This window comes from Cheilinus undulatus, linkage group 3 (assembly GCF_018320785.1).
Source record: "Cheilinus undulatus linkage group 3, ASM1832078v1, whole genome shotgun sequence".
In the NCBI taxonomy this organism is placed as follows: Eukaryota; Metazoa; Chordata; class Actinopteri; order Labriformes; family Labridae; genus Cheilinus; species Cheilinus undulatus.
This window is the reverse complement of record NC_054867.1, coordinates 11879212-11896174: the sequence shown is the minus strand read 5'-3', so window position 1 is coordinate 11896174 and position 16963 is coordinate 11879212. Positions and strand designations below refer to the sequence as shown.

General features: G+C 37.6%; 1 protein-coding gene across 8 annotated transcripts in view; it reads right to left on the bottom strand.

Moving 5' to 3' along the window:
• Positions 1-16963, bottom strand: part of chl1b (cell adhesion molecule L1-like b) — a 107848-nt gene that overhangs the window by 29246 nt on the left and 61639 nt on the right. For 5 of the 8 annotated variants that reach the window (XM_041783886.1, XM_041783890.1, XM_041783892.1 and 2 more), the window contains exons 3-14: positions 15350-15367; positions 12270-12378; positions 11890-12080; positions 11188-11310; positions 8159-8329; positions 7927-7953; positions 7675-7786; positions 7289-7470; positions 3352-3483; positions 1417-1557; positions 454-565; positions 55-221 (exon numbers count right to left, since the gene is read on the bottom strand). In XM_041783886.1, the coding sequence (XP_041639820.1) occupies positions 55-221; positions 454-565; positions 1417-1557; positions 3352-3483; positions 7289-7470; positions 7675-7786; positions 7927-7953; positions 8159-8329; positions 11188-11310; positions 11890-12080; positions 12270-12378; positions 15350-15367 (1485 nt within the window). The remainder of the gene's footprint in view (positions 1-54; positions 222-453; positions 566-1416; positions 1558-3351; positions 3484-7288; positions 7471-7674; positions 7787-7926; positions 7954-8158; positions 8330-11187; positions 11311-11889; positions 12081-12269; positions 12379-15349; positions 15368-16963) is intronic. The other 3 variants (XM_041783889.1, XM_041783888.1, XM_041783891.1) reach the window with 3 other exon arrangements.

Sequence of the window (16963 nt, the reverse complement as noted above, 5' to 3'; positions counted from 1 at the left end):
TACATTTCAAGGACTGGGAGCAATAGAGAAACTTTTACAGTCAAAACTGTTTACCTTTTACATAAAGCACAGCTTCAATAGCTGACAAGCCCTCTGAGTTTTTAGCTACACATGTGTATTGCCCATTGTCCTCTTTCTCTACATCAAAGATCTCCAGGGACCCATTGTCATGAACAGTAAACCTTGGTCCCTCCACTGCTTCAGAGGAGTCGTCCTTGCTCCTGAAAATGTTAACAAAAAAATGCCCGTGAAGTTCTCATTTGTCAGTCAGATTATGGAGGAAGTACCAGTTTAAATAGTTTGACCCTTTGTGAGACAAAAAATCCTAGAAAGAATAACAACAGTCCAGAAATATGAAAATGTATTTGATACAGCAGTGGTGTATAAATAGACCAGTTGATGTCTACTGCTCTCTGCTGGTGTCTGGGAGACAAGAAGAAACTGCACACTTGCCAAGTGATAGTAGAGGGAGGAGAGCTGAAGACCTCACAGTGCATCATCACTCCTTTCCCCTCCACAGCAGAGTAATCCTCCCCTTCCTTGGTCAAAATCATGGGAGGTAGATCTGCAAAGAACATGCACCAGAAAATAATCATGAATCTGTTTTGTGAGATAGAAACTGGCATATAGCAGCCTAGATATGACTATTCCCTGCTGTACATCAGGAATATTTGGCAGTTAAACCAACACTAAGCATGATCAGGTTTGAAATTCATGAAACTTATAAAACAGGAATGGAATAGGCAAGATAACAGTGGGTTAAATAAGCAACACCGTTGGCTTCTGCGTGCATTAATTGAAGACGCCTTTGTGTTAAAAATGATTCAGCTGTCAGGTTGTCAGAAATGTGTCAATGTGAGAATAAAATCAATGAAGAAAACAATGAAATAATGAGTTAACCAAGAGCATGTACCTTATCAGTTCTAGCCAAAGCTTCTCATTAAAATGGTCTGTCTTTCCTAATTGTTTACAAAGACGGCAGCTGGGACTCAGCATTCAGAGCTTGTCCAGCTTTATTAACTCCTGTGTCACCGAGAACAATCTCCCCACTTTTGTGCAAAGCAATGAAAGGCAACATTCTGTCTTTCATTTTTTATCTGCACTTGTAAAGCAGCACATGTTTGTCTTATGGCCCTGAAATCAGTATGGAACTTAGGAGAAACTTGTTAGCATATAAATACCAGGGAACTTGGGCAGAACTGTCTGCTTTAAAAGAAATACAGCTTGTAGAGAGCCCTCTGTCCCTGCGGTCCCCCCTGCTTTATGGACATATGCAGACATCAGCGATAGCTCTTGAGCTTGACACATCAGTCAGTAGTCGCCAAACGGCTCACTGTGATGTCTGACACTTAAAAAACACTATTCATGCTCAACATTTAAACTGTGCTTTAATGGATTTGGTAGAACTCTACTCACTCATAATCATGATGTTTGCATTGGACAGAAGGGTTCCATGTCTGTTGGATGCCTCGCACTGATAGACCGCACTGTCCGATACTTTGGCGTTGTGTAAAACGATGGTATCATCTAACACCTTCCTGTTGGCAGCTGGCACTTCTGCAATCAAGGAAAGATAAGTTAAACACACAAGATGGAAAAACATGTTATTTTTTTAATCTCAAGTCTTCAGCCCAAAGGAAAAACTGTCGTGTCACTAACAGTGTTGAGACAGTTCCTCTAAAGGTGACGGTTGGTGTTGTACTTAGGTTAGAGTTTACAAATCTAGTCAAAACTACATGATTATTGTTTCTTTCAAAAATCCATCATGTTGATATCTCTAGTAATGTATGGTTTCTTTCTGCTCTGTCCTAAAAAATCATTTGATCCAGTTCTCAAAGTTTACCAAGCCAAGGTTGTGTTTGGACATAAAGAGGGCAATGTTCTTTTGCATTGTTACATAACTCTTTAGTTTTAACAACCAGCGGTTTTAAAAGTGTGAGGTGGGCCTACCCCGGAGGGCGCCACAGGACTTCGGGGAGGCGCTAGCAGGAACCATTAACCACAAAAAGGTGACTTGCTTAGCTAACTTCTGCTCTGCATGGGTCAAACTGGACAAATTTATAGCAAATGCAGGGTCAGCCATTAAAGTTAGGATTTTCCTGCGGCAGTCCTGATGATGCTAAATGGTTACAGTGTTTAATCTGCAAAGATGTAATGGCTAATGACAGCATGAGACTGTGCGAAATCTGGGGTCATATTAAGACATCCAAATGGCCAAATCCAGTGGCCACACCAGGGGAATTTTTTACAAAAAATTAAAGGAATTTTGGTCAGTGAAGGCAACTGAGACATTTAGCGCCGTAAACACTAAGATAGCCTGTGCGAAAGCAGGTTTGTGGTACCAGGGCTAAAGTTGGAGGACGATCTGCTGCTTGCAACCCTGCATCAACAGCATAGATGCAAGCTCAGACTTCACTAAATTAGAGAATAAAAATCAGATAGTATTGGCAAAAAGTTTATTACTAAACCAGCATAATTGATTGCCTAGGAAAGATGGATGTTTAAAACATCAGACCAAAATATCAAAATTAAAGCTCTGCATTAGTTCATGCAGGACATGGTAATCATGCTGTGACCTGCTGACGACAAGCAGATCTAAATTCTCTCTGCTCCCAAAGCCAATCACAAGTCTTTCTCTCAACACAGTGATGTATTTAATATGACGTACTTCTCACTAATCTCTGCTTGTATCAATGCTGATGCAACATGCTGCTGCTGGCAAAGCTTAACCTCCTCCACCCCAGCCTCCTCCTTTATAGCTGAAAGCTTGTTGCATCCTCATATTCAGATTCATGCTACTATGGATTAATTACTTCTGAAATAATTTCATTTTTTTTCAATACACATTGTCATTTATGTGTCCATCCATATGGGGGTTTCTAGCCATGTGTTCCCTGGAAAGTCAAAGCATGCTGCTTGACTAACCCAGGAAGCATCTGTAGAGCAGAGCCTTCTCTGCCTGCTGTATATAACTGACTGACTGACTGTCCATTTTGCAATAAAAACATGTAAAATCTATGACGAGAGGGTTCCTGACTGACTTAAAAATGAGACATAAATATTTGAAAACATAGTTGTTAAAATCAGATTTATTCAGGGTTTGGGGTCCAAGGGAAAAATAGTTTTCTCTTAGGGAAGACTCACTTTCCCACACTTTGAAAATTCCTGTCCGAACAACACAAACTGACAAAGAAATCCACTGCTTATTGTGTATGATGCACCTTCAACATTTGAGCTTCTACCATTTGCTGTGTGATGTAAAACCTACACCTTTACATTTGCTCACAATCTCTGAGCTGCATAACAGTAATCATGTTTGAAAGAGTAAACTAAGGCTGTCACAAGACTGACCTTGCAGTGGTACACCATTCACCCTCCATATTATTGTTGGCGCAGGAATGCCACTGGCCAAGCACTTGAGGAGTACGTCTGAGCCAATCATTCGGAGCTGACTCTCAGGCTCAGACACCCACTCTGGAGGGCCTGAAAGAAACAGTTGGCAGTGCATTATCAAACTGAAGATTGTATGAATAAGAAACACTGAAAAACTGTAAAAACAATACACACAATTAAAGAAGTAGTCAAAAGAAGGATTTTTGGTGCATTTAACACTGGTTTCTGGGTGATGGACGATCAGACTAAGTCTGTTGGTGTCACACCAACATCACTGTGGACCACAGACACTTGATCTGGTTATGACCGAAGAAGACTGAATATCCAGTATTTCATGAATTACAACTGCCTGGACCAGGGAGATAATTCCAGTTGGACCAAAGTTGCATCTAGTGACATAGCTTCAAAAAATTTAAAAATAATCTTCTGAAAATAAGAAAAAAATTACAAAACATTTAAGACGCCAACAATGTATAATAATCACAATAATTATAATAATAGTAACTCACTGTAGCTTAGAAAAAGGAAATAATTGTATGAGCTATGGCACACAGAGCAGAGCCAGGCAGCTGTGTTCTGATCAGAAGCATTTTATTTTGAAATCTGAGAGGATTGTATTTCTTGTGAGTGGGTGTGGCTTCAGCTCATTCAATCGACACGCCCACATCATCCTAAAGCATTTACAGGGACTTCAATTCTACGGACTTAAACTATGACTAATAATATCAGCTAGCTTCCTTTTTTCCATGAGGATAATGAGACTAACACTAGCTAAAAATCAATTTTTATTATTAAAAACTAAGACAAAGGAAGTTTAGTTTTCATCAAAGAGACTAAAATGAGACTAAATAGAGCTGGAATGTCAGAAATTAAAAATCAATTTTTCCTCCACTGTGCATATAAAGCATGTCAGCATTTTCATCAGCATGTCAAATCAGTTAAGTAAATGTTAAAAGTGCATTGGTTTGGGAGTTTTTAATGTCGATATCAATTCTATATTATGGCTGATTAAGTCAGGTCAGTGAAATAAATGCTTTGACCAAAAGTAAAGAGAAAAATACAAGGACATAGCTACTGAAACTGGACTTAAATGTTTTTGAGTTTCAACAACTGAAAATAGACTTAGACTATAAAGGTTAAAAATGAATTAAAAACAACAACAACAAAAAAAGATAATGTTGAATGTAAAATCCAGTATCAAGACTAAATTCAAGATAGCTGCTAAAGTTAATACGAGTGATTGTTTGATGCTGAAGTTTTCCCAGGTTATGGAAAACCAGAGTGAGAATACTGCATCAGACTTTAAATGATGTGATCTGTTACAAACCATAACTACCACAACCATATTTGACAAGATTAAGTTGTTACTTAAATCTGCAGTAAAACTCTCAGAAGGTGCAACAACTTAATTTAAAGTCGAGCTTAAAATCAATTTTACATAAGAACTTACATAAAGTTACACTTTAATGTATAGTATAGAATGTTGTTTATGCTGGGACATCTCAAACAAACGATTTCCACTAGCTATGAAATTATGATGATAATTACTCATAGTGTCATTACTGTGGTATTTAATGATTTGATTTATGTATTTATTTAACATTTATTTTATTTATTTAACCTTTATTTAAGTGTTGAAAATCACAGGGGTTTCTCTAATTTATAATGATGTCCAGATACAAACACAATAAAAACAGAATTGAATCCGAATTAAAACAATTCAAGGAAGAACGATACTCAGGTAAAACAATCACATACTGTAGTGAAATGGTTTTAGAGCCTCTCCTTAAATTCTCCAAGAGAAACTTAAATGTCAGTCTTGAGACTCTGTTGAAATTTTTTCCACACTTTGGGGGTTTAAAAGCTATAATCAGATTTTTCAAATTCAGAGTAAACCCTTGGGTCAGTAGAGTGAGTTTGGTGATGTCCAGCAGTCCAGTTCAGTAGTTATGAATCTAAGAGCACAGAGATAGACACAGTCTGTTTTTTGTTATGTCTTTATTGGAAATACTATTCCCCCAGAGAACCTTAAGAAATGGAAACTTTGACCTCAGAAATTATCCATTGCAAGTTACATTAATCAGTTTGTTTCCTGCACTTATTTAGTTTAAGTTTTACTTTAGTTGTCAAACTTAATGATCAACCTTTATTTTTTTGTCTGTATATTTCATTGCCCTTCTTTGCAATTTTTTGCCCCCTTTTTTCCTATTTTTGCCCCTTTTAATCCATTTTTACTGCTTTTAGCCCTTGTTTGATACTCCTTTCTGCCACTTTTGCCCATTTTTGACACTATTATTCTGCTTTTTCTATTAACAAATGTCCTTTTTTCCCATTTTTCACCCATTTAAGCTGCCTTTTACCATTAAAAGCCACTTTTTTTCCCATTTTGCCACTTTACTTTAATATTTTTGCTGCTTTTGCCAATTTTGGTCACTTTTCACTTATTTTTTTGCAACGTTTCTGCCACTTTTTGACAATTTTTGGCACCTATAACTATTTTTTTTTCACTTCCCACTCATTTGTGCTACTTTCTTCCCTTTTTTGCCACTTTTCTCCAAGTTTTTGCCACTTTTTTTGCTGCTGTTTTTGCCACCTTTAATCTATATTCATTGCCACTTTAACCCTTTCTTGCCACTTTTCTTCACTTATATTGTGACTCTTGCATAGGTATATTTCAATAATTCGGCTCTGTGGTTGAGCAGGGTAAATAACACTGGTCTAGAGATTTGAGTGTGGATGCAGCAACCATAATCGGGCACTGACAGCAAAATGGCCTCAATTAATTTTTTCCTACAGTCAGGAGGAAAACGAGCTTTATTTCTATCCAGAAACCTAAATTTCTGCCAGTGTTTGCCTATGAGATATTCAAAATGCTACTAAAATGTACATGATTCATCCAGCCAAATACTGAGATATTTACACACTGATACCCTTCCAATACTGCTGCTAGGGAGTGTAGCTAGTTGGACGCTGTTAAAAACTAATTCTCCAGGTAAAAAAAAAAAAGATCATGCATTTGGTTTTGCTTTCATTAAGAACAAATTTAGGAGCAACAAAAGCATGATGAGGACTGTTAAGATGAAGATTGTTAGATTTAAATAACAGCTTGTTAAGGAGGGAACAACATCACTAACATAGTAAATAAAACAGGGCTCCACACTGATCCTGTGGGACACCTTTTGTTAAAGATAAAAACTCAGATTTAATGTTTCCTGCTTTTACAAACTGTGATCTGTTAAAAAAAAAATATCATAAAACCAGTTACAGGCAGTTGAATCAGAGTTAAATTCAAATTTTATTCCCAGATTGCCTCTTGAGATGAACCGTCTTGTTTTAGACACTTTGTTTGCAAGTGTCTGGATAAAAAGAACATGATCAACCTTGCTTTCAATAAAAAGCTGTAAAAACAGCAGCACAATGCCTTTTCTTATATATACTAGAAACAATGTTAACAACAAACATAGTGGCAGCAGAGATGGCGCTGTGCTTTGCTCTGAAACTGGACTGACTAGGGCTTAAAATAGAACTATTATAAACCAAAACTTTTTTGAGTTGTTTGTTAACCAGTGATTCCAGGATTTTTGATGGACAGGGTAGTTTAAATATTGGATGATAGTTATTATGATCACTCATTTCTCCACCTTTATACAATGGGGTAACCAGAGCTGAATAAAGGGGTCACTAATACATGCTTCATTTAAACGTTATTGTATTTCCTTTTTTCTACAAATTTAATCCAGCTGAACTGATTACAGATTAGGAACCAATCACTAATTTTGCTCTACATGCTCACTTAAACCTATGCATGATCATTCAGATAAAAATAACAGGCATTAAATGATAAAAATCAATGACAAAATAGCAGCACTGAACCTTTAAAGCAGGTCTCACTTACCCTCCACTGTGACAGAGAAGTAATGAACAGATTCCCCAAGTGTGTTCTTAGCCTTGCACATGTACTTCCCATTGTCCTCCTCTTCAGCATTCTGTATAATAAGCAGTTTCCCATGATTCTCCATTTTTGCCTTCAGTGGAAGCTGACGACCTATCTTCACCCACTCGACCTGTGGTGTTGGACTAAGAAAGGGGACAAAAGGTTAAATAGACGTTAAATAAATGACATAAAAATTTGATTACATTCTTTGCAATTAACTGGCAGAATCTAAAGCAAACATTTGTAAGAATAAAATGCAGATATTTATATTATTTAAAAAAAATTTAAGGATAAAAAGAACAGAATGCTTAAAAAACTGAAATCACTTCGTAACCAGGATTACTCACAACCCCTCAGCAATACACTCCAGTTTCAAGTCCTCCCCTTTGACAAGCTGTACCTCTGATCTGACACCAGAGGGCGTCAGAAGAGAGGGTCTTCTCTCAGGGATGGCATTAGCTGAGAAGACACAGAGCAGAGGAGAATTACACTGTGTATTCAAAGTGAAACATAATTTAAATATATATTCAAACACCTGTCCTTTACACTAAACTTTACAGAGACACAGCACAAGGGTGGCTCTACGGAATTAAACTTACCAGTATCAGGATTATTGTCACTTTTTTCTGGAATGGAGGTGGATGAGACAAAACAACAGCCATGAACATATGGAGAAGGTAGAAATAATCATAATGACAAACAGAGGCAAAATCACAGTCACAGCACTGAATTCAGGGGATGTTAAAAAAAGGAGACATCATGGCATCCGGATGGTTTTTGACATGTATGTGAATATGAATATCGACGCATCAGGAGTGAGCTGAAACCTACTTGTCTTGACAGTGACAGACATGGCAGTTTTCTGAACGATTGTTCTTATTCTGGGGAAGGCAGCGAAACAGCAGTAGTCTCTTCTGCTGTCTTTTTCCTCAGCGTGGGAGAAGTAAAGGTCGCCATTTAGGCCCATTGACACTCTTTCATCCTGCTCTATGTGCTGAAGACCTAAAGACAGAAAAAAACAACGATTTCATGTAGATGTCGTTCTGCATTTTTGGCCATTTGTCCTATATGAAGAGAAGCTGGACTCAGTTTCTATCACAATCATGAATGTAAAAAGTTCAATTATGTTTTTTCTGTTTAATACAACATAGCATTAAAACAGCAATGCCGTGTATTATTTATAAATAACAGATACATTTGATAAATACATAAAAAACAGCTCATTTCATCTAAACCCATATCAAGCAATTTAAAAAAATGTTTTCTCATTTTCGTTACTGAAATGAAATGAAACTGGCACTTTTTGTAGTTTTATATTTATGTTGGGATCAAAGAATAGAAAATGAAAAAACTGTTTTTGTTTCAGTGTATCATTCATACAGTTGATATTTGATACAAATCAGCTTGTTTTTCATTTTTTTTTGTCAAAACAAATCTTTTTTTCTAAAATGGCATCAAATAAACAAAAAATACATCTATTTTTTTAGTTTTTTCATTTCTATGTTGGGATTAAAGAATGGAAAATGAAAACGCAGGCAATTTGATACATTATTCATTACTCAGTGCAGGTGTTATGCTCAGAAAAGCATCCCAAGACTCAGATGCCCATCACTGAAGAGCTTGCACTTACTGTAATGATATAAGAAGCACAAAGGCCAGCAGCTTATATAAAGACAAACAGCATCATCATCCTGATCTGAACACTGCTGCTCTTTCTATGTGGGTAAAAGAATGTGTGTTTTTATCACTAGATATATAATATTTTCATACCCTGTATTTTTTTGGACTTAACATTCATAATAGCTACTTTAAAACTTTTTTTCTTCTTTCGATTGTGTGTAAGCTATGTGCAGCACAGCCAATGAGAAGAACTAGAATAAACCACAGATCTGTTGGCCTCTAACTAATCTAAATAACTGGACATATTCATTATAACAGCATTAGATGAAACTTTAATTTCAGGTTGTTAATGTTTAGATAAATACAAGCTGTATTTGTTGAACACAAGTGTCCTACTGGCCAAGTTTAGGGAATGGTGTAAATTGAAAGAATGCGAAGACATAAAATAATAGCCCAGTGGTTCTCAAATGGCGTCTCAAGGCACACTGGTGCCATGCTGTTTTGCATAGAAAAAGATAATGGTGGGCTTGAAGACAAAAAAAGAAAAAGCACTGCTGGGTCTCCTTGGTTTCACATGCAGGTGTGCCCTGGAAACACTGGGCTTGATCTACTCAGTTCATCTGGTGAATGACTGGTTGGATGAAAGACAAAATGTACGTTAACTTATTGTCTCAACAGTTAGGAGAGGAAGTGATGCATGTTAACCTTGTAAGGCAGATGGATACACCGGTTTCTGTGTTTCTCACTGGTGAATCAATCTTGCAAAGCTCCCGTCTGAACCGTCCGTTTGGGCCCGGTTAGAAAGTGACTGGACCAATCAGCATTGAGGGGCAGTACTTTTGGCGCATCAAAGTCATGATGTAAGCAAGCAGCAACAAGAGGCCGGTGCAGATATGGTGGAAGAAATTAGCATTGGTATTGCTAAAGCACAAGTTTAATCAGAACTTGATGACATTTCTTTGTTAAAAGAAGAACAAAGAACAGCAGTGAGTTGTTTTCTTTTTAAAAACAACAAAAGTCGTGTACTGACATGTCTACAGTCGCCACGGTTCTTGCTATGCAGCTATCTATGGAGTTTACTCCTCTGTAGGGGCTATGCCAGGTGTTTCGTTGCTCTGACTGGCCCGTAAAGATGTGACAGGCAGAACATTCATCTAATCATCCTCCAAGGTTTTTTTGAAAGGTTCTGCCCTTTCCCAAATGCTGTCTTTGGGAGGTTTACCAGATCGATGTGTGAAACAAATCCAGCCAGTGTTTCAGGTTAGATGCATGGGTTAAACCTTGAAGGATTAGTTCACATAAAATAGTGGCTAAGTGATCTTACACGGTTCTTTTGTTATATAGCCCAGTGCCATGGTTCTCAACTGGTAGGTCAGGACCCCAAAGAGGGTTGTGAAGCTCTTTTCAGTGGGTCATGAATGTGTGCTAGGAAAAAAGAGAGGACAAAATTCTATATACAGAAGCCCTAAGTGGACAAAGGGTACATTTGTATTTTTAAGGTTTCTAATGATTATGAGTAAATTTCAGTATTTGTCACAAGCTTCCTCTTATTTAACTCCTTTTTTTGAAAAAAGAAAGCTTTTTTCTCCAAGAAAACATGAAGCTTCCTCAAAAATGTACCAGATTTTCATGCTGTCTCTGGAGAATGAGGTACAAAATGTATATTAAACATAAATCTGGGTTGCAATTTCTCCTGGGGTGGTAGTTGTGGGTCCTGGCCTGCTATGCACTGCAGACAAAGAGACATCACGCTGGCAGCTTTTGTGCTCCAGGTCCAGGATCAGCATTTTAGGCATGAGCTGAAATGAAAATTTCCTCCAATATTGTTATAATCAATATGTCCAGTTATTTAGCTTTGCTTAAGGCCACATGATCTGTAGTTTATTCAAGTTATTCTTATTTGTTGTAATGTGTGCTGCACATAGCTTACACACAGTCAAAACTAGGGAAAAGTTTTAGTGTGATGGGCACGTGATTAGGATGCTTTTCTGAGCACAACACCTGCACCGAGTTATGCAAATAAAGATTGGAATCAAATCGATTGCTCGTAGCTGTTTTTTCACATCTCATTCTTTAATCCCAACATAAATATAAAACAATTGAGCTGTTTTTCATGTATTTGTTATTTCAGTGTGGATCAAATATCCACTGAATGAATGATACAGGGATTATATAGCAGATAAGTCATTGTAATAATTTTAAAAAATTGTGTTTTAAAAAGTTTAAAGAGTTTCACTCACTGATCGTCATCCAGTAGATCTGCAGGGGTGGTATCCCTTTAGGTGGGTCACATTTCAAAATAAAAGGCTGACCTTCCTCCACCACTACAGGCTCTAGTGTCTCCTTAGGAAACTTAGGAACATCTAGAAGGAAAGAGTGTGCAGTGATTAAACAAGACAATACATATAATCTGAATAAACAAAATAATCGTTCAGTTCTCCATCACTCCAGAAGATGGCAGTATTATTATTCTTGAAAATAGAGTCATGTTCAACTTCACTGAGCTCAGAACCATTCAGTATATGGGATGGATTTTTTTCAGTTCTATGCCTGCAGAAACAAAACAAAAGCCATAAAAGCTATTGTTCATGCATTGAGTGGCTGGAACCCAGCCAAATAAAGAAAAAGTCCACTTTTTTTTTTTTTTCTTTTTTAAGAATTTATGTGTGTGTGCTTATGAGTAAAATAAAAAGAAATATAGTATAAGAAATGACAAAGAGGCCAGGCCAGTCTGTAGTTTCTCCAATAAAGAGGTAAAGATGAAATACTGTAAGGCTGGGCCGCTCAGGAGCCTCATTGACTTTCTGCCATGTCCAAAGCATTGAATGGCTCACAGTGTCGTGGAGCAGTTATTACACAGGCCGTCTGGTCCTGAATCAGTCTGAAAGCACTGTAACAGAGCACCACACACAAGCACACACTCACAGATGTATGGTACTCACGAGGCACAATGAACTCAATCTCTCCTGATATGGCGGTCCCCAGTCTGTTTGAGGCGTAACAGCGATAGGCTCCCTGGTATTCTGTAAGGTTTCCATTATTGGGTATCACAAAGGTCCCAGAATTCTCCTCTTTCATCAGCCGGGGGTCTAGAGAGGGGTCAAATTCCTGGCCATTCTTCGTCCATTTAAATCTACATAAAGAAAGCCAGTGTTGAAATGTCAAATCCCTCTGCTCATTTTTTTACAGCACTCCAAGTCAGTGCAGCCAAACACAACATGTTCATGTCAAAGTTGTTTGTTGTTGTTTGTTAATGGTGTCAGTCTGGCTGCTAAAATCATCTCATCCTTTCATCTGAAGAAATGCTGGGCTCTGTACTCACTCTGGCCTGGGATTCCCTTTGGCTTCACACATCATGGGGAAGCTCTCATCAAAAGGGAGGGCGATGAGAGAGCTGGGCGACTGAGCTGTGATGGTGGGCAGCTGCTTAACTGGGCAACGAACACAAAGGCAGGAAAATGTGAGAAACAACACAAGCCTCATTATTCAAAAGTATCTCATGTTCAACAGGATGCTAAGTCAGTGTTTCCCAACCTGTTTGGCCCATGAGCATGAAAGCTAGGTCTACTGTGATCCTTATTATGGCTGAGATAGAGCAAACAGTGATCATACAACACTTAAGCGGGTTTATTTTGTAGAATTACTTGGCTTGGCTAGAATATTATGAAGTCTACATTGACCTAAAATGGTGCATTACTGTGTAAGAAGAAAGCAAATGCAATATGCAAGGTATGGCTATTAAAAAATGAAACTAACACTGTAATGCAGTTTTGCTGAACATGGAACTTTTTCATTGTCTTTCTCCTTCAACATACTACCCATCTGCATCAACACACCGCTGCATTCAGATCTTCCACTGATCAAAGCATTGCAGTAGGTCTTCTCTGTCATTCTTTTCTTAACTTCTGATACTCTCATATACCTCATCTTAATATTAAAGTAAGTAAAACCAATCTTACACAAGTTAAGATATGCTCAGTGATTGGGTATGCTTAATTGGCTAGTTGATGGCTGACAAGGCAAACAGCCAATCCTTTTTAAGTATTTTGGGGAGGCCAGTCAGAATTCAGGGGGCCCTGGTCGGCTCTGGCTACCACTGGCTCTGCCACTGGAACATCATTGGTGCTGCTCTTTGCTGCTGTAATCCATTAGGGCATTACAAATCATAGTATCTTTATTATTTTGGCTGCCAATATGTTTACTATTTAAAGTGTTCCCTCAATTTAGTCCTTAAAACAACAGCATAAAAACTAGTCAAAATGTTTGTTTACAGTGTTAGTGTGGTAGCACTGCCTTGTGCTGAAACTATGAAGCACAAGTAGCACAAGCTTCATGCTCTGTTGGGGGCCATATTTCATTTAATTTAAAGAGTTTTTGGGGGCCAATCAAAAATGGGCCACAGGCTACATTAGTCTGGACAGCCCTGCCTTAATGTCACAGAAAACAATCAACGTGGCTTTGAATGTGGACTTGCTTTGTCGTGCTTTCTTCATTTTTGGTGATGATGGTGTTTCCCAATGCACTGACTGCTGTTTTGTCTCATTTTCTTCAATGTGTTCCAAAATATCTCCACTCATTTTCTTGCCTTTTTCTTTTTCAGGAGTCAGATGTTTTGGAACACTGGCACACACTTTTGTCATGTTCAAATTTTCCATACAAAATTCGCTGGACTGTCCCTTTATCATTTATCATGCTATCATTCTTATAGAGGTATGCATGTGACTCCACAGCAGCATGAGGCATTCCAGCTGCTGAGTGGCAGAAAGAGCAGTCTAGTGGCAGGAATCTGTATGGCAGCCATCCCAAATAGCGGCCCGCGGGTATGGTCTGGCCCGCTAGACCAAATCACCTGGCCACTCTGCCGACTGAGCAGTCATGTCACGCTGATAGTGTCATCAGTGCTTACCCTCTATACCATTGGTTCTCAACTGGTGGGTCAAGACCCAAAAGTGGGTCACAGAACAGTTTTCAGTGGGTCGCGACTAGGTGTCTAGGTGTATAAAAATTAGTGGCAAAAGTCCTGAAGTCCTTATTGGACATGCATCAATACCTTTTATTTTACCCTGTTTTACTGTGAAATTAGGTAAATTTAAATGTACGATTAATATTTCAAATAATTAATCTCATTTCTTGCAATGAAAAAGCTACTTTTCCCATGATAATGAAGTAATTTCTCAAGATCTCAGGAAAATTGGCAAAAATGTTCACAAAATAATGGGGAAAGAGGTTATAAAACTTTTGAGTTTTGTTCCTTTTCTTTTTATATCATGTTTTTTGGTCCAATCATCCTTTAAATGGCAACATCTTGAATTTGGTAAGCATGCTCTGTTGAAATTTTTTTTTAAACTTGGGTCGTGGTTTGTCCTAAGGCAGACTGGTGGGTCCTGATGCCGGACTAGTTGAGAACCACTGCTCTATACTGAGTTTTTGATCATTTAGGGCAATCTGTCCGATTTGTTGAATGTTTTCAAAAGTTTCTGATGTGTATGGGCGCCCAGAATGTTCATGGTCTCTGCCTTCTCTAAATCTCTTGTGCAATCAAAACACACGTGCACATGACATGTAGTGTTCTCCATATGCCTTAGTTAACATACGAAAGATTCAGCTGCTGTTTTGTTCAGTTTCAAATGCATTGCTCAAGTTTAAAGCTAATCATTTTCCGACACCTTTGCAAAAACGTGCACTTCAGTCAGTAGCTAGCAGTGAACTTTAGACGTCACTTTTCAGAAACTTACAGCAGTTGTGCGTGAATACCTAACCTTTAACACCGAACACTGGGTGTGACTGTGAACCACGGGGTTTATCCTCATAAGCAGTCTCATCATCTAATAGCCATACCTTGTATTTTTGTCCTGCTGAAGTATATTTTTCTATCTCTTAAACCCACACTATCACTGTATGATTACTAAACACTCAGTGAGGGAAAAATCAAAAGATCCCACAGATTCAGAATCACTGACACAGGATGTTGAGAATGGGATGTAGAGTTCTATCACAAAACATTAATTGTCAAAAATGTTGGCAATAAATTGAATACTTTTAGTACACAGCATTAGTATTTTATTAGATTATTCAATTTAATTTATTATTTATTATGTTACTTAAGTTTTATTATGGCAGAGCATAAAACCCTCATTTGACCTTGAATGACCTTTATAATGGTAGAGTTGTGATATGAGATGAAAATAAATGCACAGGACAGGCTGATGTAAAGGAAAATGCCATGAGCTAGAAACTAGAATACTAGCACTACGCATATGTGAGTGATGACACAAAAGATTCAGATCCGCCACATATGGCTGCAGTAAAGCTGCTGCTCTGCTCAACAGTGAGCCAGGAGATTAACGGAAAAGAACTGAGGATGTCACTAATGCCAGCTACAGAATGTCAGAGTGAACTTACTGTTTACATGACCTAAAACTACAAAATCCACGGAAGCCAGGGGGAAAATAAACACAACAAAAACAGTCAGCAGTTTGGGAATAAGCCTTTCATGTCACAAGCATTCTTTAAGTAAAGCATTTTAAACACACAAGAGTAATGCAAAACAGAAAACTGAACTAAAGATATTCTGACGTCTGGAAACAAAGATGTTTTTGTCTTAAAAAAAAAAAGTGGTTTGAGCTGTTTTTATCAAGCTCTTCAGAGATTTCGTTTATGAATCATTAAAAGGTCTGATTTAAGTTTCCAAGGAAACTGGGATGCACACAGATCCAAGTCAAAAGAATGAAGAATTCTGATACAAACAAGATAATAGCTGTAAATTTATTCCATTCACAGAACGCTTCATGATTGTAACAATTCTCCCCTGTGTGATTTATTCACTTCTAAATTATTCAGCCCTTTCTGTCAGATAAAAGCACTTCAAGTTAAACCAAGTGCAAGGTCCTTGTAGGTGAGCAATAACAGTTGTAAGAGTCTTAACACATAAAGGTTTCATGTTACTCTGTTCTTTTTGCTTCATCCGTGACAGTTCTTGAGTGGATAATTAGATTGATTTATCACAGTAAAATTCTGAGGGCCCACCGCCTGGACAGCAGATATTTTTTCAACTATTCAGTTAATTTACAGAAAGTAAATATAACATGTTACACACCACCAGAAAGCTCTGATTCTCATGATTCTGACCATGTTAACCATATCAGGATAAAACCACCACAGCAGCCACAATTATGGCATTTGTCAGGCTACAAACAAGCAAATTACAATAAAGGTGACATACGTAGCTCACCATTCGAAGCTCTCCTGATCATAATATTCCATAAAAAACAGAAAAAGTCCCCACATTCTAAATCCAGTCAAATTTTTAGTCCAAAAACAGGATTACATCCATAAAGATCCATGGACCGGTTTGTATAATTTGAAATTTGCAGGTTTTTCTCAAATGTCCACTTTATTTACTGTAAAAATGTCTTTTTTCAGGCATTTATTAGCAATGTAGAAAAATTTCTGCCCAAAGTCTCCTCATAAAAACAGTTGTAAAATCATCATGTCCAGTTCTTTTGTATCAACTTTAACCTCGATACAGCTTCATGCTTTAGTAGGTGTTTTAGACTCATTTCACCCATAATCCAAAGGAGTTATCTTTCTACTATGCCAAATTCAACAAATCTAATTTGATTTATCACAATGTAAAACTTCAGCCTCAGCAATATAAAGCATAAAACTTATTCTTTATATTCATATAAAATAGAATATGGCATAAATATTTTTACATTCAATAAATTTAAATTGATGTTTCAGTATGTTTGAAGCTAAATCTTATGAGGTAGGGGAAAAAGGAGCTGGTTGTCACGCTTTTTACTCCAGAGTGAATTGCTCATCGTCAAAACAACTTTCAATAGTTGTTCCTTCATTATACTGAAGCTTAAGGTGTTGGCTTGAAATGTGTATCCCTTTCATTTTCCAAATTATTGTGACAAAGAGGTAACTTTAATTATTGATAATCTGACACATTGTGACAACCAAGCCCATCATGGTGATGGCTGTCACACACTATGGGGTCATTTGTCACAG